This window comes from Gobius niger (assembly GCF_951799975.1).
Source record: "Gobius niger genome assembly, chromosome: 1".
NCBI lineage: Eukaryota > Metazoa > Chordata > Actinopteri > Gobiiformes > Gobiidae > Gobius > Gobius niger.
Window position 1 is genome coordinate 38,230,523 of NC_136852.1, and position 22,214 is coordinate 38,252,736.

The following is a 22,214-nucleotide window of genomic DNA, read 5'->3' on the forward strand; positions in this document are numbered from 1 at the left end:
ATGGAGACGTGTCCCCAGATGTTTAGGCTGAATAAGAGAAATAAAATGCTTTTAAAAACCTTTTCTTTGGTCGTGTGGCTCATTATTTGGTTTGTCTGGGACACAAACAGTAACATGTTCTTTTCTACAATCGTCCCACTCAGAAAACTACGCTCAAATGTGTAATGTTAAAGGGACTAGATGCAAGGTGGCCATTTTACACTCACTGCTGCCACCTCAGGTCTTACGCGTAACTGCAGCTTCTATATTGAGCTCGTGCATGACGGCACTTCAGACCTGAAGTAAAACTTTTCTGAGTGACAGTGCAGGATTTTAGAGGCAGTTGTGGTGAACAGGTCTGAGCTCATTCTACACATTAGGACATGGGGGAAAATACTTTACCTTAACATTTTTAAACTCCATATAGTCCCTTTAAGGTTCGGGATGTCAAGATGAACCGATTGTACAATAACCATGGTTATAAAAGGCCCATGGTAAATGGTCTCATGTTATTTGTGTGCACTCATCACACATGAACTCAACAGCAGGTTCAATAGTCAAATGTGCTAATCGTATTTTCATAACTGTCAAAGGAAGAGTCCCAAAAGAATCACGTGCATTCATGTCACATACAAAGGGACATGAACTGTGTGAGCATGAAAACAAATGGGTCTTCTGAAAACATCCACATAAATTTGCTTTCTTTAGCTAAAAATAATATTCTACTGCCTATTTATGAGTTTACCTTTTGCTTTTAATACATTATTTCACTTTTTTTGATTTAATGACTAAACCCTAAATGAATATGAAAATGTACGTAAAATGCCTTGCTTCTCTTTTGTGGACATTTAGACAGGACTGTAAAAGTTTGGAGAAATGTTCAAGATTTTCCTCCTTGCGTTGAATAATTGAATTATTGCAATATTTCTCCTAACAATAATCGTGACTCAATGTAGTATCGTGACATCCCCAGTTAACCTCTTAACTCCCACCTGAACGGAGCCCATTTTCTCCAGTTTGGCTTCACCCTAATCAGAAAGCCTCTTGGGAAAAAAGCACCAAAACAGCCACAAAAAATGAGAAGAAAACAAGGATGTAAATGCAACAAAAAGTGACAAAAATGTGACAAAAATTCAACAAAAAAAAGACAAAAAATTAACAAAAAATGACAAAAATTCAACAACAAAAATGACAAATATTCCAAAAAAAGTGACAAAAATGTGACAAAAATTCTACAAAAAAATGACAAAAATTCACAAAAAAAAGACAAAAAAAGACAAAAATTCAACAAAAATGTGACAAAAATCCCCCACAAAATGACAAAAATCCAACAAAAAAATGACAAAAATCCAACAAAAAAATGACAAAAATCCAACAAAAAAATGACAAAAATCCAACAAAAATGTGACAAAAATCCAACAAAAATGTGACAAAAATTCAACAAAAAAGTGACAAAAATGCAACAAAAAAATGACAAAAATTCAACAAAAAAATGACAAAAAATCAACAAAAAAATGACAAAAAATCAGCAAAACAATCAACAAAAAAATGACAAAAAATCAACAAAAAAATGACAAAAAATCAGCAAAACAATCAACAAAAAAATGACAAAAAATCAACAAAAAAATGACAAAAAATCAGCAAAAAAATCAACAAAAAAATGACAAAAATTCAACAAAAATGCGATAAAAAAGAAAAAAAAACATACAAAAGGTGACACAACACAGCAATAACGCGAGGAAAAAGATCAGTTTTGTGGGTCTTAGCTTTCAAATGAGGTGTTACACGGGCCTATATAACAGCCAAAGAGGACAGAATGCATTTGGTTCAGGCGGGTGGTAAGAGGTTAAGGTGTCTGTTGGAACAAAGGTGTCAGAACCGGGAGCGGGAGGTGAAAGGGGAGACAAAAAACATGAGCCACAGTGTGAAAAAGGTTAAGCTCCAGGCTCTTCTTTCTCCAAATCAGCACCATGGACAGCTCCGGTCCCAGCAATATTCTCCACAAACGTCTGAAAGTGGGACTTACCGAAACATTCCTGACTGCAGCCCACACGGAATAATACATCACCAAACGCTTTAAACGATTTCTTTATTAGTTTTTTGTCAAAACAAGAGCAGCACGGCAGACTTCAGTGCAGTAACAGTCAGAGCTTTACAGTCAATCAGTACAAAAACAGGAAACACTGAAATGTTTTAGCACCAATAGAAAGTGAAGAGACGCAGACGCAGGGGGCTGTGGGGAAGTGGACGACTCTTTGAGGGAAAGCGAAGGGGTTTTTGGCACTTGGATCAAACCGCTTCGTCTCCTCGTGTAGCGACGGTTAAACTCTGTGGATGAAGAAACATTTTGACCTTTCAGAGCCGTGAAGAGTTCGATTCTGAACTCCAGAGCGGCTCCTGACCTTTGACGACTTTCATCCAAATATATGAAAATCCTCTAAAGTCGGGCTGGGCGATTCATTCCTGCTTTTAAAAACAGACCATGTTTGACGACTGTTTTCGAAAATGACGCCAGTGGAGAACCCAGAAACTCTGCTGCTTTACAAAGTGTCTGGTCTGATCCTCTGACCTCCCCTCACTCTGAGCAGCACCATTTAACTCCGCCCCTTTCCCCTTGAGTCTCCATGGAGACGGTTGTCATGAGGAGGATAAAACTTAAACGCTTCTGAAAACTCCATGGCTTGATAAGAAGTTTTGCTTTTGAGAGCAGACGAGGAATATTTGTAACGGAAATGACCTTTTTAATGGTCCAAACTGAGATCGCCCAGCCCTAATATAAAGTCAATAAATGTGGACTTTGAACTGGAGCAGCTCTGGACGTAAATCTCAGCAGCAGCTTTATCGACATGTGTTATTGTTTTACAGCTAAAATGACATAAAAACAAATTCTAGTGATGACTGTCGGCTAAATACTGATTTAAAGTAGTACATAATAGGCTTTATCTGACTGGTCGATTGGTACGGCACGAAACGATATCATTTTAGACGAGTCCTCTCTCTCTCTGCCTAGTCTAAACATTCATTCATTCAAGGCAAAACCCCTTTTGGAGGGACATTAAACACCGGCAAAAACCACTGACCGCTAGTCGTTAGACATGACACTGACATGGAGTCAACTATGATGCAACTTTGGGACCGAAAGCTCGTTTGCTTCAGACCTTGGATTTACAACAAGGATGATCCTGAACAGCAGAGGGAGGCACCGTGAGACAAAGGAGGACACGGATACGCAGTGACTCTGGAGGCGCAGAGTGTGTTTAACACTGAGCATTGCTTCAAAATCAAGTTAAAGCATAGTGGAAACAAGCCACTAGATTGTATTTTAACTTAGAAAATAAGCTGCATTAGTTGCTTCCATGTTACATGACGGACTTGGACGAGGACTTCATGTAAGTGAGGCGTTTTCCTCGTTAGTCGACTCCACTTCTACTGTTACGACAAATAAGTCGACTTTAAAAATCAGTAGTCGTTAATGCCCTAGTAAATATTAGCAAATCAATGCACGTTTCTTTTCAAATTTCAAATGTTTTTTTTTTCCAATGTTTTGTGGATAAGCTTTGGGGCCCTCCCTGTGATGACTCTGAGGACCCCACTTTGGGAACCACTGGACTAGAGAAATAAACTCAATCAATCAATCAATCAATCAATCAATCAATCAATCAATCAATCAATCAATCAATCAATCAATCAATCACAGGAGTCAGACAGCCTACATCGGCCTGTGCAGATATCAGGCTGATATATGGCCTGGGGGCGGGGACAGACACTCTCCTGGGGGCGGGGTCAGACTGGGGGCGGGGTCAGACGCTCTCCTGGGGGCGGGGTCAGACACTCTCCTGGGGGCGGGGTCAGACGCTCTCCTGGGGGCGGGGTCAGACGCTCTCCTGGAGGATCTGCGAGGGCGGTTTGAGGAATACCAACATGACTGTGATGTTGTCGCTGGACCCTTCGTCTTTGGCCCGAGAGACCAGAGTCTGGGCCGCTGTGAGCGCAGCGCGTTGAGGGTCAGAGGGCGGGGCCTCAGTGGACGGGGTCTCAGAGGGCGGGGCCTCAGAGGGCGGCGGGCTCCTCAGCGCCTCCAGCACCAGCCCGGGCACAGAGCTGGGTCTGACCGAGTCGAAGAAGCCGTCACAGGCCAACAGCAGGTAATCCTCGTCCCCGCGCAGCTCCAGGGACACGGCGTCAGCTTCAGAGGAGACGTACGGGCGCTGCTCAAAGTCTCCTGAAGAGGGAGACGAGGGAGACGGGGGAGACGGGGGGAGGAGAGAGTGTCACAGCACAGAGCAGCACAATGATGTAGTTAAGTTAAGTACTGACCTAATGCGCGGGACACGGCGTATGTCCCGTTGACTCTCCAACAGCCCATGAAGGTCACACAGCCTCCGAGCTGCTCAATCCTCTGCCTCTCGTCCTGAACACAGAGGTCAGAGGTCAGAGAACAGGCAAAACGCACAAACACATCTGTCCCAAGAGAGTGTCGTCTGGACTAGGTACCTGACCCAGGTCCCACCTCTCCCTCCTCCTCTCTTCTCATCTCTCTCTCCTCCTACCTCTCCCTCTCACCTCTCTCTCCTCCTCTCTTCTCATCTCTCTCCACCTCCTCCTCCTCTCACCTCTCTCCTCCTACCTCTCCCTCTCACCTCCTCCCAACTCTTTCCCCGGCTTCTGCGCCTCCATGACCTCTCCCTGCCCCTCCACACCTCTCCCTCCTCCTCTCTCTGCTCCTCCTCTCACCGGGCCTCCATGACCTCCTCCTCCTCCTCCTCCTCCCACCTCTCTCTCCTCCTCTCTTCTCATCTCTCTCCACCTCCTCCTCCTCTCACCTCTCTCCTCCTACCTCTCCCTCTGCCTCTCACCTCCTCCCAACTCTTTCCCCGGCTTCTGTGCCTCCATGACCTCTCCCTGCCCCTCCACTCACCTCTCCCTCCTCCTCTCTCTCCTCCTCCTCCTCCTCCTCCTCCTCCTCCTCCCACCCCTCTCTCCGGGCCTCCATGACCTCTCCCTCTCACCTCTCTCTCCTCCTCCTCCTCCTCCTCCTCTCACCTCTCTCTCCTCCTCCTCCTCCTCCTACCTCCTCTCTCCGGGCCTCCATGACCTTCCCCTCTCACCTCTCTCTCACCTCTCTCTCTCCTCCTCCTCCTCTCACCTCTCTTTCACCTCTCTCTCTCCTCCTCCTCCTCCTCCTCCTCTCACCTCTCTCTCTCCTCCTCCTCCTCTCACCTCTCTCTCCGGGCCTCCATGACCTTCCCCTCTCACCTCTCTCTCACCTCTCTCTCTCCTCCTCCTCCTCTCACCTCTCTCTCACCTCTCTCTCTCCTCCTCCTCCTCTCACCTCTCTCTCACCTCTCTCTCTCCTCCTCCTCCTCCTCCTCCTCTCACCTCTCTCTCTCCTCCTCCTCCTCTCACCTCTCTCTCCGGGCCTCCATGACCTTCCCCTCTCACCTCTCTCTCACCTCTCACCTCTCTCTCTCCTCCTCCTCCTCTCACCTCTCTCTCTCCTCCTCCTCCTCTCACCTCTCTCTCACCTCTCTCTCTCCTCCTCCTCCTCTCACCTCTCTCTCACCTCTCTCTCTCCTCCTCCTCCTCCTCCTCCTCTCACCTCTCTCTCTCCTCCTCCTCCTCTCACCTCTCTCTCACCTCTCTCTCTCCTCCTCCTCCTCTCACCTCTCTCTCTCCTCCTCCTCCTCTCACCTCTCTCTCTCCTCCTCCTCCTCCTCTCACCTCTCTCTCTCCTCCTCCTCCTCTCACCTCTCTCTCACCTCTCTCTCTCCTCCTCCTCTCACCTCTCTCTCACCTCTCTCTCACCTCTCTCTCTCTCCCTCCTCCTCCTCCTCCTCCTCCTCCTCCTCCTCTCACCTCTCTCTCACCTCTCTCTCTCCTCCTCCTCCTCTCACCTCTCCTCCTCCTCCTCTCACCTCTCTCTCTCCTCCTCCTCCTCTCACCTCTCTCTCACCTCTCTCTCTCCTCCTCCTCCTCTCACCTCTCTCTCACCTCTCTCTCTCCTCCTCCTCCTCCTCCTCCTCTCACCTCTCTCTCTCCTCCTCCTCTCTCTCACCTCTCTCTCTCCTCCTCCTCCTCCTCCTCCTCTCACCTCTCTCTCCTCCTCCTCCTCCTCCTCCTCTCTCCGGGCCTCCATGACCTCTCCCTCTCACCTCTCTCTCTGGCTTGTGCGCCTCCATAACCTCCTCCTCTGTCCCGCACCGCACTAACAGAGCTTGGGAGTCTCCGAGCCAGGCCAGCAGGAGGCGCTGTCCCTGGAAGAGCGCGGCCACTGCGGTGGAGCCCCCGCGCAGACGCTGAGCACAGAAGAAGAACAATAGAAACATTAGGGCTGGGACGACCCGCTGGGGTCACCACACAAGACATGCGGAGATACTTCGGGGCTGAATCGATACGTATTACGATACAGGAAGTATCAGGAAACTTTTGGAAAAGAAAACAGAATGAAAGTGCAATATAAATATGTTGGTTCTAAAATAAAATAACTTAAATGTTCATCATTAGACAGTATCTATAGTCTGAGAATAAGGCTGTATCCGAATGTCCACACTATTCCCTAACCCCTCATTCACTACACAGGCCCGCACTATATAGTCACTATATAGTCACTGATTCTGTTGGCGATTCGGACACAAGTCCACTACTTTCTCCGCGCTGTGTGACGTCACGTTTTGTCACGTGTTTTTTTTTATTTTTCTTTATCTGAATTTATTTATTGTTACAAACGTTTATTTTATGAACCAGAGCGACTGTTTTGGCATTTTTACAGGCGTTACTATCATCACAAAAAAGAAAAAGAAAAAAGAAAAAAAAAAGTCACCCCAGCGTGAGCTCAGAGACGCCGAAAGTAGGTCAGAGCCCGGTGTCCGAAGCACCAGCAGAGTGAGTGCTACATCTGATAAAAGTTTGCGAAACTCCGGGAATAAATTATTTCTGAGATAAAGACCAACCAGACTCATGAGACAGTGGAATATTTATGGATAAATACGACAGATACGCTTTTACTTCACATGGATTTTACATGAATGGCTTGGATTATCCGAGAGGAAGCTGTCGGTCATCTAACAGCTCAAGCTAAAGGTTAGCAGCTAACGTTAGCATCTTTTCACTGTAACCGTTTATATTTTGGTCGTTTATTCATGAGAAATCCGCAACACACGACTGAAACAGCTGATTTCATTCAGTCGTGTTGTTTAGTTCAAAGACCTGTCGCTGTCAGGCTCTTCTCCGACTCTCGCAATGCATTGTGGTCTATATTGACCCGTTTAGTGACCATCGATGCTCACTACTTTCGGACACCCCTACAACATGGCGTGAGCACTATATAGTCACTATATAGGGAATAGTGTGGACATTTGGATACAGCCTAAAATTGTTGCTGTCTAATTTTTGAAAGCTTTACAAAATAAAACTACAAAATAAAACTGAAAAGAAAAGGCTAATGTTCTAAAAGAAGACCAATTCACCAAGTGTTGGATTGTTGAAGTCTCTTTCAGACGGTCTCACTGAGGCTCTCACTGAGGTTCTCACTGAGGCTCTCACTGAGGTTCTCACTGAGGCTCTCACTGAGGTGCTCACTGAGGTGCTCACTGAGGTGCTCACTGAGGTGCTCACTGAGGCTCACACTGAGGCTCTCACTGAGGTTCTCACTGAGGCTCACACTGAGGCTCTCACTGAGGTTCTCACTGAGGCTCACACTGAGGCTCTCACTGAGGTTCTCACTGAGGTGCTCATGGTGCTCGTACCTCTCTGCTGGCCTTGCGCTGCAGCATCAGGTCGGTCTCTGCGAGCGCCTGAGTGAGCGCCTCCTCGGGGTTGGTCTGAAGGTTCTCCTGCCGGCTCAGCACCACAGGGAGCTGCACCGCGGCGAAGGCGGCGGCGTCCACTCCTCCGTGACCATCCAAGACGGCGAAGAAGGAGCGCTCCACGCCGTCCTGCAGGGGGGGGGGGCATTACACATCAAACGCCACTGGAGCTTTGGCTCTACCACAAAACATGATACTTCTGCATTTGTCTAATGAATTAACAATTATTAACAACAACAAACCATTATTTAAGCATTGATAATTCTATAAGAGAGAAAAAATTGGGGCAAAAAAAAAAAACATGTAAAGGGGGATTATTTATTTGAGTTGAAACAATGACAAATGTTGACCAATACAATAGGAGGTGTTGTGTTCAGGTGTATGAATTCCCTGTAAATTTCCATTGATTCCCATACATTCCTGTTAATTCCCTTGAGAAATTTCCAACGTTGAAAATTCTCAAAATTTTGCAACCCTAGTAGTAGTAGTAGTAGTAGTAGTAGTAGTAGTAGTAGTAGTAGTAGTAGTAGTAGTAGTAGTACTTACACTGAGTCCGAACATCTCGCTGAAGTGCGGTAAAGCCACATGTCTGTCCTCCATCTTGCGGCGGGAGTTCTTGATGGCGTGGAGCGAGACGAGCCGCGGTGGGACGGCGGGCAGCGCAGGGAGCGAGTCGCGCCAGCGGAGGGCGCTGTTGATCAGGGCGTTCAGGAACAGCAGCTGTACACCCTCAGACTCCAGCACTAAGAGGAGAGACAGGTCACATTCAGCACTGAGCTAACGAGTCACGGGCAGGACTGGACTCACACACGGGCTGCTCGTCCTCCAGGGGGCAGCGCAGCGCCGTCAGATCCTTCTGCAGCAGCTCAGAGGCAGCAGAGTGAATGAGGAGAGCGGCCAGGGCTGAGGGAGCGCCTCTGAAACAGAAACCAAGCATCCTCACACACCAAAAACAGAACTACATACTATTATTTAAGATTTATACTGGTTATTATGAGCTGTGTTCCCCTTTTTCTTAAGTGAATAAATGATCCTTGACTTAATCACTGGAAATAGGTCTATAGATACAGACGGCATCTCTGGAATTGCCCATATATGGTCATTTTTGAAAACAGTTAAGGGGGAAAACAATTTTGAAAAAATGTATATTTTCTCTAATTATTCAAAAACCACTGTAACAAATGCTGAAATATATGAACATAGTTTCTACTAAATAAAGATACAAAGACATGGAGAGGAGCAAAGTGGTTCAACAGCCCATAAATACATGAATAACGGAGAATGCTAACATGATGCTACATGTTAGCATCGGGCTAATGCTAACGGTTAGCTAGGGCCAGCTACAACTGCCGTTTTTTCACTTCTACTGAACAATCTGCTGTGAGAAAATATCCATATGGGCCCGATTTACACTTGACTTTATTTATGTGATAAATAAGTTGATATTCTACCAGAAAATGGCAAAAAAGAGTGAAAAATTGTGTTTCTCTAAAGATTCTATTTTCCCCTCGGCGAAGCCACGCCCCCTCCTATGACGAGATGTCGTCTGTATCTATTGATTTAGTGACATCACTTCATTTATATTTAAAGGTACACTGCGTAACTTTTTGGACTATACTGTTGCCATCAGTACAAAATATGCTCCTAATGACCAGCTCAACCCAGAAAATGCAGTGGATAATCAAAGAGCGGATTAGCATGAGAACAAAACCTGTTTAAATCTCAAATTCTGCCGACTTTAGTCACATCTCCATGGAAACGAGCGGGAGATGTACCCACTCCCAGTAAAGTTACAGCCAGTCTTAGGAGAGATGAGCCACTCACAGCAAAGGCACTTGTTTGTTTGTACATGTATGAGGTGTTTTTCCATGATGAAAATATCTGACGTAAAATAAAGGCTTGTAATTTCAATATTTTTATAGGGTAAAATGTTACGCAGTGTGGCTTTAAATAAACAAGAAACCACTGTCCACAAAATCAACCCCAAATCAATCTTTTGTATAATTATAAAACTATAATTAAAATGATATAATAACATATGTGTTGGGTATGTTTTCCAAGTGCTGGTCCAAGTGCTGCCCTCTGCTGTTCTGCTTGCGATATTTTGCAATGCCGATATAGTGTCACACTCCTGGACATTGTGACCCATTTAGCATCAATCTGGAGGAGATCGTGCTGGTGTATTTCACCAAACAGAGTCACTAACGCACACTTCTCCCTGTTATGAGATGTGTTAAAGTTAAACTCCACTTCCTGACAGAGCTAGCAACAGTAACCAGGGGGCGAGGCTTTGGCAAAAGACATAACTAAACTAAACTAAACTAACCAGAGCTGAATAAGTGCCTTGGAAAACACAACTACTCTATTCTAAATGATTTCCGCAGAAATAATTTAAAGTCCAAAACTCAAAAGTTCACAAGGAAGGTTCACACACAACCAGAAAACACAGGAGGCGCCACAGAACAAAGGCAGGAAGTGGTGCTCCGCCTGAAGGTCCGTCTAATGTGGAGAGCTGCTGAACTAAAGCTGCTTTTACTGAATCACACCTGTGGGTCCGCGGTGCATGAACACACAGGAGAGACTCCACTCTGGAACGACTGGAATGTTCCTCCAGACGCTGCAGAGCGAGTCCAGACCCGGTGAGACCAGAGGCGTTTGTACAGTCTGAGGAGAGCGAGCATCAGCACATCTCCTCCAAAACCCATGTCTCTGTGCTCCTCTCTGTTTGAACCATGGCACTGTGGAGACCTGGCGGGAAGATCCATTTGTTGTGATCTCAAGTCAAAACTGTCATTTAAAGGAGCTCTCCTTGATTTTTTGATTTTCTGTTATTGGAATAACATTTGTTTTGTCCTTTAGTATATGGTAAAAACAGACATTTATCCAAAAAACACTGGTTTTAAAGCCTTTTAAACAGTCATATAATGTCAGGCTAGTAGGCATATTTTACAGTGAAGTGACAGTTTTCCTCCTGAAAGTTGTGAAACCTGGTTTAACAGAACTGAGGAACCTGACCTCACTCCACACTTTTAGAAACTCTGTGAAGAAGTGGCTTTTGGACAATCAGACATGTGAACACAGCATGGTCTAGAGTCACCAACCACTGATACAGGTCTTGCTGTGTGGAAGATTGTGGTGTTTTGTGTATTGTCCCTTTCTGATCGTTTATCTGTGAAAATGTACCTACTTTTTACATATTTAATGTTGTCATTTATCATTCACTGTCATTCATTTATGTCTCTGTGATGGTGTTTTTGCTGTATGTTTGTGCCTGTGTTTGTCCTATCTGTCATGACATCAACCTGCCCTGGGACTACGGATGAAAATGAGCCTATATGGCTAACTCCGGCACATTTACATGTTGAAGAAACACATGTTGATTAATGTGCACTGTCCCAATTCAAATAAAGATATACAAAAAATAAAAAAAACTCAGTCCCTGTGATGAATGTTGATGTTGTGAATGCATCAGGAAAGTTTGAGATGAGCTTGGACCAGAAAATAGCAATTTGAAATGTGACCCTGTTTCTTTGTACAATCAGGTATAGCTCCTTTAAGAGGCTTTTTTTCCCTTTGCAAAAGTGCATTTTTACTCAAACCAACAAAAAGAGCATTACAATACTGCAATCGAGTCGAGTCGTCACAAAGGCATGAACAACAGCTTCAAAATGATGCCTCGACAAGATGTATTTGACTCTTACAAGTCATGTTAAGTAATTAAAACTAGACTTGACCACACCAGTAACATGTCGGTCAAATTTAAGATCGGGTCCATTTTAATACCCAAATTAAACATGGCCGAATTCTCAAATTGGTCAAGCGCCCCTTTAGTGTTTGTCAGATGTTTGGAAGTCAACATTGGGTGAGTCCCATTGAAACTAACGGGACTCACTTGAACAGCTGACAGCCTTTTGTGTGCAGCGACTTTTCATTTCATTTTCCCTTCAGTTCATTTGGACGAAACAGAGAGGAGCGCATTTGCTTGATGTGGCGGCTATTTGGAACATTTGGACAACTTTATATGGATATTATGACATCTGTACTAGCATGCTATATATACTAGCATATTTAAAGAAATAGGCCAGCGTTTTTACATACTGAGATATGTTCTTACCTTAGCTTTGACGAGTTCTGCCTTCAGTCACGTAAACACAGCGCAGACGGCGTTAGCATTTAGCCTCTCCCTCTCTCCTCTATAGCTCCAAAACAGGTCAAGATAGAAGCTACCAAGCTCTTCCACGTTTTCCCTATTTAAATATGGTTACGTGAAGTGTTCCACTGCAAAGTATAATTACACAAAATTAAACAATGTGGATTTTGTGGAATCTTCACTTTACTGCGCGGATGCCAAACTACTCCTAGTATTATTACGCCTTACAATATAGTTCCCCCTTTTATCCGCTTAGAAAATCCACACTGTTTAATTTTGTGTAATTATACTTTGTAGTGGAACACTTCACGTAACCATGTTTAAATAGGGAAAACGTGGAAGAGCTTGGTAGCTTCTATCTTGACCTGTTTTGGAGCTATAGAGGAGAGAGGGAGAGGCTAAATGCTAACGCCGTCTGCGCTGTGTTTACGTGACTGAAGGCACGGGGGAAGATCAGACAGGTCCTAAAGAACTCGTCAAAGCTAAGGTAAGAACATATCTCAGTGTGTAAAAACGATGGCCTATTCCTTTCAGTTTTAGTGTTTTGGCAAAAATGTCATCTAATTTTAGTCCAGATTTAGACGTATAGTTCTCTTCAATCTGAGTCTAGTTTTAGTTTGACTAAATTTAAAACCAATTTAGTCAAACTTTAAATGTATAATATTCATTATAATAGCATTTAATCAGGTCCTCTGCTTCATGGAGCGTCTCCCACGTGAACAAAGCTCAGAGCTGTTCCTTTGGCAGTGAATTTAAATGATATGAGGCTCTTTCAGACGGTCATTGGAAGTTTGGATGATTTTAGTCTCTTTTCATTTTTTTCTAGTCGTATTTTAGTTGACGAAAATATCTGGATATTTTTTTAGTCATAGTTTTAGTCTAGTAAAAAACCTTTAATTTAGCTTCAGCAAAAATATTACTAAAATGATGACTAAACATTTTCGTCAACCAAATGAACACTGCTTGCACGCGGCACTCGCCTCGGCTAAACGTCTGGAGCCTGAAAGTTGCAGCCACAGACTTTTCTTCGTGTTCGGGGAAAGCGGTACCTGTCTGACAGCAGCCTCAGGCCCAGCTCCACACTCTCCCCCTGCAGCTCCTCCTCACTGACCCTCCTGCTGACGGGGCGCAGGGGCAGCGCAGCGCCTTGCTCCAGGGCAGCGGGGAATTCCTCCGTGAACCTGGAGAGGAAGCTGCGCGCCGCCTCCGCCTCCTCCTTCGCTTCCTCCTTGGCCTCCATCAGCTCCTCCTTCAGCTGTAGGAAAATCGCGGTAGGTTAATAACATGGATACGTTTTTGGGACAATACCAAACAAGTAGTAATAATACCTTTACATGATTTAAATTACAAGTTTGTGAAGAAAAGTCCAGGAAATACCAGGAATTCGTCATTCGCAACAACAAAATGCACAGTAGCAGAGATAGAGGCACAAGGAAAAAATGTCACTAGAGCTGGGTACCATTACATTTTATCCGACACCAGTACTTTAACGATACTTGGTTTTCGATACCGATAACTAAACGATATACCTTTTCCGATGCCTATGCTCAGATTTTTGTCGTCTAGGACCAGATCTGCACATTTACTATATCGGGTTCATCTCCAATGTTAAGAAATGTAGGAAAAATGGGGGGAAATTTAGGAAAAAAATTGGACGAAATTGTGGCAAAAACAGGGGAAAATGTGTTAACCTCCCGTCTTAACCGAGTGCATTTTCTCCACTTATTCCATCGCTTTTTGGGGTCATTTTTGGTCACTTTTTTTGGTGGCTTTTTTGTTGCAGTTTCATCCTCGTTTTCATCTAGTTTTTAGTCTCTATTTTGGCGCCGTTTTCAAGAAGCTTTTTGATTTGGTTAATGACAAACTGAAGAAAATGTTGTTGGTTCAGGTGGGTGTTAAGCGGTTACAAAAATGGGGGAAAAATAGGGGGAAAAATGTCGAATATATTGTGTAAAAATTTAGAAAAATTAGGGGGGTATATGGAAAATAAGCAAAAATGAGGGAACATTTTTGGAAAAAGAGAAAAAAAAATTGGGAAAATTTATTTGGGGTAAAAATATTTGAGCTGGAGCAACCAAGTCACTTCCTTTAATTAGCACTGTACCTGGACCAGCAGCATCAAAACTTGGATACTATTTTTTTTCCAGCATCTCCTTTAAATATTTTCATTTTTTAAAAACCTGTATTAAAGAGGATTCCGTGAAATAATAACACGATTTTTTTGGGTGCATATTTGACTTTTCTGTGTCGAAAGTTGAAGCTCGAAATCAAAATAGCGTTTCGCCTTAAACCGTTGATAAACAACCAAAACAAATGAATAATATCCCTGTAACGTGAGGTTTTTACGGAGAGGAAACTGCGGGACACTCCCTTTTCATGGCTCGCACTGAAACACAACCGAACTCCGAATTAAAGGTAGAAACGTGCGAAATAAAGAGGTTTTATGTCAGCGACGTGAATAAAAGCGCATGAATTAAAGTGTAGCGAGTGTAACGGACCGCGCCTCTTTTAGTTTTTACACTTCTGTCGGAAACAGAGGCGTTTCTCCGTAAAACAGGCGTTAAATGAGTGCATATGAAAGTCACCTGCAGGCGCTCAGAGGCAGCTCGGATCCGCAACGAATGACAGACACGGTGAAGCTCGCGGAAATATCCAAAATAAAGTTTAAAAGTGTTTTAAAAAAAAAAAGAAAAAAATGTTGATGGAGGAAACAGTGACGCTTCTTCTGCCGCTTCCTCCGCCTCCGCCGCCGCCGCCTGGACCTGAGCGGACCACAGCGCCGCCGGTGGCCCTGCAGGGAAGTGCTCACCCCGTCTTTTCCTTTTCACCCTTTTTTTTCCCTTAAAAAAAAAATGTAATTACAAAATAATAGTGTAGCAGAAATAAATACACATGTAAACAAATATGCACGTGGTTTAAAGCCCACAGGAAGCACAGAAATAAATAAAATAAATAAAATACATGAAATAAAATTAAATGAAATCATACAAAACAGAAGAAGACAGAAAAGGGGAACATTTGCATCAAGATATTAGGGTACAGGATATTAAAAAAAATTATATAAAAATGAACACAACACCTTTAATATGGTAACAGATTAGCAGAATGCATTATGGTTAGTCTTTTTGATTGGTCACAGTCTATTATTTTGAGGTACTGGTTGTCTTGATAAAGCACCTTAACCTTATTTTGTGCAATTTATATATATTTTTTTTTCTACGTCTTAACCTCCACCTGAACTGAGCCCATTTTCCCCAGTTCGGCTTTACCCGAATCTAAAAGCTTCTGGACTAGATCTTCCAGCCTCAGTGTAACGCCTCATTTGAAAGCTAAGACCTACAAACTGATCGTAACCTTTTTGTCGTGTTTTTCATCACATTGTTGTCACCTTTTGGTCGCTCTTTCGTGGCTCTCTTGTTGATTTTTTTATTGCTTTTTCGTCACTCTTTAGTTGTGTTACTGTCGCTTTTTTGTTGTGTTATTGTTGCTTTTCCAGCACGTTTTTTGTTGCTCTGTGCCACTTTTTTGCTTTAAGAAAATGTGAAAATGTAAGAGAAAAAGTTTTTCCATCACTTTTGTAGGTCTTAGCTTTCAAATGAGGCGTTACATTGTTGTTCTCCAGTCGAGAAGCTTTTAGATTTGGGTAAAGCCCAGTAGAAAAAAACATGAATCTTAAAGGAATTCCATGGAGTATGGTGCGCCACAAGGTTCAATTTTGGGACCATTATTATTTATTATTTACATTAATGATTTTGCTTCTGTTTCTACGACCACCTTTCCCGTTCTTTTTGCTGATGATACCAGTCAAAAAAATAATGATAAAAAGCCGAACTGGGGAAAATGCACTTGTTAATGTTAAGGCGGGGGGTAAGAGGTTAAAATATGTATTTGTGGAAGTGCACAATTAGGCTAATTTGGGCCAGGCTGGTCAGAGTCCAGGGCTGTCTTTCAGTCCCAGTCCACCCCTGGTAAATATGTTCAGTCCCAATTATTTAATTGTAGCTTTTTTCCTGTATAACTGTACATGGTATTATTTGTTATTTTTAAATGACAAATAAAAAAAAATGTACTCCTATACTTCATTTGTTCATTTCAATAAAAAGGATCAAGAGACAGAGACAATTTAATGAACAAAATACATTTTTTATTGTGAATTACAACAGGCCATTGTAATCAGTGCAGAAAAGGAGAGAAATCATTGGGTTAATAATGTTAGGGTTTTAACAAAGTAAAAAATAAAAGCTGTACCTTCAGCTTCTTCCCTGTTTCCTTACCTCCAATCTTTGGGCTGAATTGAGAATTGTGTGTTTGAATTGTAATGTCCAGGGTTACTTGAGGAAAGGGAAAAGAAACTGAGGCAGATGCACCGTGATAGTGCGCCCTCTGCTGGATAAAACTGATCTAGACCAATCAGCTTCTAGTGAGGTTGATGTTGATCTGCTTAAAGGCACACCGCGTAGAATTTTACTTATAAATAAAATTGAAAAATTTGGATTTAGTGATTGTGAGTGAGCTGGAGACTTTGGTCTGTTCTTTATGCTATAGTTTTCTGAACTCTTTATGTGACGTTAACATACCAGACATCTATTTAGTTGTTTATAGAGTTCGGGAATGTGACGTCATATCGTTGAGCATTATGGGATTAGCAGTAAATGTTAAAATACTGGAGTTATTGCTCACATTAAAACACTTGGACACCTCAGTGAGTTAGATGTATTTACCAGCAGTAACTCAGCAGCTAACGGAGCTGTTCCATGGCTATTTTCTCCACTTTATAAACTGTTTTTAGCTAATGTTAGTCAATGGAAATGTATGCTAACAGCTGCAAAGATGGCCGATCTCCATGGTAACTGTAGACTTTCCCGAACTCTATAGCTAACTGTCAATGTGTTAAGTTAGCATACCGTAAGCCTATTCAGCCTGTTGTTTATTTCTTCATTAGGCAATTTTTGGCTGGTGCGATTTATACTCCGGAGTGACGTATAGTCCGGAAAATACGGTAATCTCAACATAGGCATTCATTAATGATTTCTAACCAGGCTATAATATCACCTTGGCTAGATCTAAATTGTTCATAAATTGCGGATTTGATGGCTAGTGCTAATGGCTATAGGAAAAATACATTGAGCAGGCTAACGGACTGGTCGACCTGCTAACCGTTCACATCCGTTAGGATCGAACGCCGCTTCTCCTTTTTATTTCTATGGTTTCAGCTGTTTTCCATCCATATTGTGATAAGAGAGTGATAAAGATGTGCTGGAGATTATCACCAAAAACCTGGATAAAAGCAAAACACCCGCTCTTTAACGTAAATATACAAGAGCCGAACAAAACAATAAAATGTAAAAATATAAAAACATAAAAACACAGCGGTTCAGACATGGTCAGATTATCCGTGACATTATCAGCCATTTTTTATAGATTTCTTTAAAGCCACGCTGCGTAACATCACCTGCTCGCCTCCATGGATATGCAGGTAGCAAAGATAAGGTTTAAATAAAATGCTTTATTTTGACGTTTGTGTTTGGAGTCGTTTAGTTTAGAGACGTATCGCCTGCAATGTTCCGCAATGTGGCTTTAACATTTGTTTATATTGCAAACACGTTTGTTTAACTCCATCAAATTTTCAATACAATTTATAAAAGCGCTTTACAACAACTAGAGATGCACCGATCCAGCTTTTTTCTTCCGATGCGATACTGCCGATATCCGATATTTACCGATACCAAGAGACTTCCTTAAAAGTGTCTTTCTCTAAGTCAGGGGTGTCCACACTTTTTCACTGAGGACCACATACAGAAACATATACAAATAACTGGGCCGCACTCAGTAGATATAGCAGTATATAACTTCACATCTATTGTATTAAAGTTAGCAAATTGAATAAAATGTTAACTATGCTTTTTAATTGAATATGCTTAAAGAAAAATAAATAAATAACAGCCTTCATCACAGCTTTCTATTAATGGATTTTCATTTATTTTATGATGAAAAAAACATATATATATATATCTTTATTAATAAACTGTAATGGATAAACATTTGACAAGAATTACTGGAGTTTTCTATACTACAGTAAATATCCTCGGGTGAGAGCCAAAACAAGTATCAGTTCCATATCGGATATTTGTAGCCGATACCTGATATTGTTTTTTTTTTCAGTAACGGCTCCGATAGCCGATACCAGTATTGGATTGATGCATCTCAAACAACAACCAGAACTGACAATAATACTGTACAAAAAGAAATAAAATACATTTCTGCGATTTGAAAAACAGCATATTTTTATAAATGATATGAATCAAAAAAGTTTAAAAGCACAATGTTACTAAAACTGACCATGACACAATTATTATGAGAAAATGTAGAAAACCTCTTTATCATATATATATATATATATATATATATATATATATATATATATATATATATATATATATATATATATATATATATATATATATATATATATATATATATATATATATGTATAAATATGTATATGTATAAATTCTTATAAACATCAAAATGAAATGTGTTTTATGATCACTAGTTGCCGCGTGGCTCATTAGCTCCATCATTCTTATAAACTCTAATTCTTTTTTTGGGAGTAAAGGTTTTTAAAGAATAATCATCTGGACTGCGTTTTCAGTTGAAGGCGTCATGCGGCGATCTCGTCTGATCGGTTTCCTCTGACGGCGACATCTGTCACAAAACACACCAGAGGGTTAGTCCTAGTTTAGTCCTGGTTTAGTCCTGGTTTAGTCTTGGTTTAGTCCTGGTTTAGTCCTGGTTTAGTCCTGGTTTAGTCCTGGTTTAGTCTTGGTTTAGTCCTGGTTTAGTCCTGGTTTAGTCTTGGTTTAGTCCTGGTTTAGTCCTGGTTTAGTCTTTGTTTAGCCCTTGTTTAGTCTTGGTTTAGTCCTGGTTTAGTCCTGGTTTAGTCCTGGTTTAGTACCTTGTAGTAGATCGTCATGGCAATGGCCCACATTGTCAGGATGACGACATAGACGGTGGCTCTGATCAGCAGAGGTGAGTCTGGAGCTGCAAACACAGGAGACATGACTCTTACACAATGACTATTTATTCACGATGAACCAAGGTTATGACTGTCCTACAGAGATAGTGTGGCCGTACTGCAAATATTTCTGCAGTTCTGGCAAATTTACACTGATGTTTGACTGATGTTTGTCCCAACTCGGTCAATCCTGACTCTCCGTCAGGATTGACCGAGCACGTATTTCGGAAGAGAGGAATAGTATTTGTATCTTTATTTTCACAATGTTTACTTCACTGTATTATTGTTGGGTCATCAGTGATTTTGTTTTCCAATTGAAATGAAATGTATGTAATTTTACTAACAGACCACTGCATAATAGAAGAATGAAAACATAAAACTGGAATCTCTCTGAACCCAAACTGTACCTCCAGGAGTAACGTACAGAATTGTGCTCTTCAAGCATTTTCTAAAGTCGACAGTGCCACAGAAAACACAGGTGTAGTTCCCGATGTGGGCAGGGCTGAAGTCCTGGATCAGGAAGTGGGCGGAGTGATTGACAGATGGCAGGGTGTAGTTTCCAGTTGGAGACAAAAGGAGGAATTGTCCTGGTAGGAAGGGTTCATCTAAAGAGCAGGACACACACAAGTTTGTCCCCAGCATCAGGAGGACCCTCTGCACCCAGGACGCCCCCTCAGAGGAGAGATAGGCCCCCTCAGAGAAGACGGACGCCCCCTCAGAGGAGAGATAGGCCCCCTCAGAGAAGACAGCCGCCCCCTCAGGGGAGAGGGACGCCCCCTCAGAGGAGACAGCCGCCCCCTCAGGGGAGAGGGACGCCCCCTCAGAGGAGACAGCCGCCCCCTCAGGGGAGAGGGACGCCCCCTCAGAGGAGACAGCCGCCCCCTCAGAGGAGAGATAGGCCCCCTCAGAGAAGACAGCCGCCCCCTCAGGGGAGAGGGACGTCCCCTCAGAGGAGACAGCCGCCCCCTCAGGGGAGAGGGACGCCCCCTCAGAGGAGACAGCCGCCCCCTCAGAGGAGACGGATGCTCGGACAGTAGGAACAAACTCTGTGGAGAGAGAGAACAGGGGTCACACCCATCTGTGGTGTAAAGGAGGTGGAGGCAGATAAAATGCCTGTTGTAAATCTGCACAATCTTTTCCCATTGATTCTCTATAAAAATGAATACAATTAAAATGCATTACGTCTAAAAATAACACAAAGGACAGAGAAACAACGTTGTTTCATCAGAATCAACAGGTGAAGTGAAAATTGTTAGCTACAGGTGAGCGAAGATATAAAGAAAGAGGAAATGTATTCAGTATTCACAACTGATACAACAGGTGACATGTTTAACTCACTGTCGGTGTTACAGACCTGAACAGATCAGATGCAGACGGCCTTTGGTCTCGATCATGTGTGAGTCCAGGTCCAGGCAGTTTGTGAGGCCAGACCTCTGCTTCACACACTCAGGCTGAAGCCACCAGAACGGCCCATAGTAAACCCTCTCATACTTCACTTCAAGAGCAGATCCACAGCCCATCTGCTCACACAGCACTGAGCCAAAGTCCAAGTCCGGGCCTTCACTGGTCATCACTGGTCTCCACGGGTCACTGAGTCTCAGCTCCATGTTACCAGCACAGCTGAATTCATCTGACCTCAGCACTTCATCTGGATCAAACATGGACAGTTTACAAATAGAGTGTGAAACCATAAAGGTTGATGAGTTTCTCTGCAGTGGAGGCGGGGCCTTAGACCAACAGAGAGTTACCCTCAGTGAACAGCGCCCCCTGGTGGAGCTCAGACACAGCGCCACAGTCCAGCTCCGCACAGACCACTGCAGCTTCAGTCAGACCAAAGTCCCTCCCACACACACTGCTCCAAGACCCGTCCATCAGCAGCTCCACAGAACCAGAGCAGCGTCCGGGACCCGCACTGAGGCGCACCCCGTCTGAAAACACTAAACACTTCAGTCACAGAAAACACTAAACACTTCAGTCACAGAAAACACTAAAGACTCCTTCCCTTCCTCACAAATATTGATCAGGTTCAACATTTGTAGATTTTCTTGTTGTAGATTCCTTTAATTACAGTGTTATCCCATGAGTTGTTTTGATCCCTGCTCCATCTGAAACTGTGACTTCATCATATTCCAGGAATGTACCTTCATACAGGACCTTTAACTCTGATGTGAAGAAGAGGGGAGAGGGAGGAGTGTTGGGACTGTACCATTGGGTGAGGAAAGCCCTTCTCGTTGGTCCTCATGGCAGGGAGCTGACATTGCTGTAATACCACCCCCTGGTGGCCAGGGACGACTCCAAAAGACACAGGATTGCAGTGGTGACTTCACACCTCCCTAGCACTGCTTAAAAGCCTGGCTCCAAAAACTCCTGTACGACTGAGAGCCTACACAGACATCTGGCTCCAAAGATTTTTATTTTTTTCCAAAAATTGCTATGACCCATGTGACAATGTATATGTTTAACCATGCTGGTTATTGTACATCAGCTCTAAAAACTGGAGCTCTGTGGAGGCTAGTAGCTGGTCCGCTGCCCCGCAAGGCTTCTCACCTTTTTGCCCTTTTAAGGAACAGGCTTTGTAGAAAGAGATTGAGCAGCCCTGTTAATTTCACAGACCACTCGGGATCATTACTATGAATGGAGCTGAACGGATCTCTTGTATATTATATTTATGGACTGTACCTTGTGGCGTGGTCAGAACTCCAGTCTCTGGAGTACTGTATCCAATGCTATACCCTGCATAGACAGCGATCCTGTAGGAGGTGTTCGGGAGGAGGTGAAGGATCTCTGCGCTGCATTTGTGTCCCAGGACATAGATCCTCTGAAGATAAGACTCAGGATCAGCCAGATGACTCAGGTACACAAACAGACCAAATCTCAGGACCCGGTGGTTACACTCCCATGAGGCTCGCAGTTTCCTGGGCTGGACGTCTGTGAACCTCAGAGACTCAGGCTGTGCTCGACCTGGACACATGCTTTATGATCAGCAATAAACAAACTCAGTATAAAGTAACATTACTTCTACTCAGTAGAGGAAGTACTGAAGAGATTATTTAAAGGCACACTGCGTAACATTAAAACAAAAAATGCTCCTAATGAGCAGCAGACACAGAAAATGTTCAGTGGGTCATCAAAGAGTGGATTTGGATGAGAACCTGACCTGTTTAATCTCTTATTACTGCCTTTAGTCACATCTTATTGATTTTTTTTATAAATAAAAATCTGAAAAGTGACATGTGCATAAGTACAGGCCCCCCATTCCTCTTAG

At 43.2% G+C, this 22,214-nt stretch overlaps 2 protein-coding genes across 2 annotated transcripts; both read right to left on the reverse strand.

Moving 5' to 3' along the window:
• Window positions 1–3,796: 3,796 nt before the first annotated feature.
• On the reverse strand, window positions 3,797–13,177 carry ppm1f (protein phosphatase, Mg2+/Mn2+ dependent, 1F). Its single transcript, XM_079570596.1, has 7 exons — window positions 12,984–13,177; window positions 8,592–8,701; window positions 8,331–8,527; window positions 7,725–7,913; window positions 6,132–6,275; window positions 4,297–4,390; window positions 3,797–4,201 (listed from the first exon to the last, which is right to left on the reverse strand). Exons 1-7 carry the CDS (start codon window positions 13,172–13,174, stop codon window positions 3,852–3,854), a joined length of 1,275 nt encoding a protein of 424 aa, XP_079426722.1. The 5' UTR covers window positions 13,175–13,177; the 3' UTR covers window positions 3,797–3,851.
• Window positions 13,178–18,582: 5,405 nt separating this feature from the next.
• On the reverse strand, window positions 18,583–20,594 carry LOC306973771 (uncharacterized protein; the record flags this gene model as incomplete). The annotated part of the gene is made up of 4 exons (XM_079570764.1): window positions 20,304–20,594; window positions 19,357–19,554; window positions 18,890–18,975; window positions 18,583–18,639 (listed from the first exon to the last, which is right to left on the reverse strand). The coding sequence occupies exons 1-4, from the start codon at window positions 20,554–20,556 to the stop codon at window positions 18,583–18,585; spliced, it is 594 nt and encodes a 197-aa protein (XP_079426890.1). The 5' UTR covers window positions 20,557–20,594.
• Window positions 20,595–22,214: the final 1,620 nt, after the last annotated feature.

Coding starts and splice junctions, on each gene's coding strand:
- ppm1f (XM_079570596.1), bottom strand. CDS start 13,174: ATGGAGGCCAAGGAGGAAGCGAAGGAGGAGGCGGAGGCGGCGCGCAGC. Junction 8,702..12,983: donor CTGAGGCTGCTGTCAGACAG/GTACCGCTTTCC, acceptor TTTCTGTTTCAG/AGGCGCTCCCTCAGCCCTGG. Junction 6,276..7,724: donor AGCGCAAGGCCAGCAGAGAG/GTACGAGCACCA, acceptor TTCTGTGCTCAG/CGTCTGCGCGGGGGCTCCAC.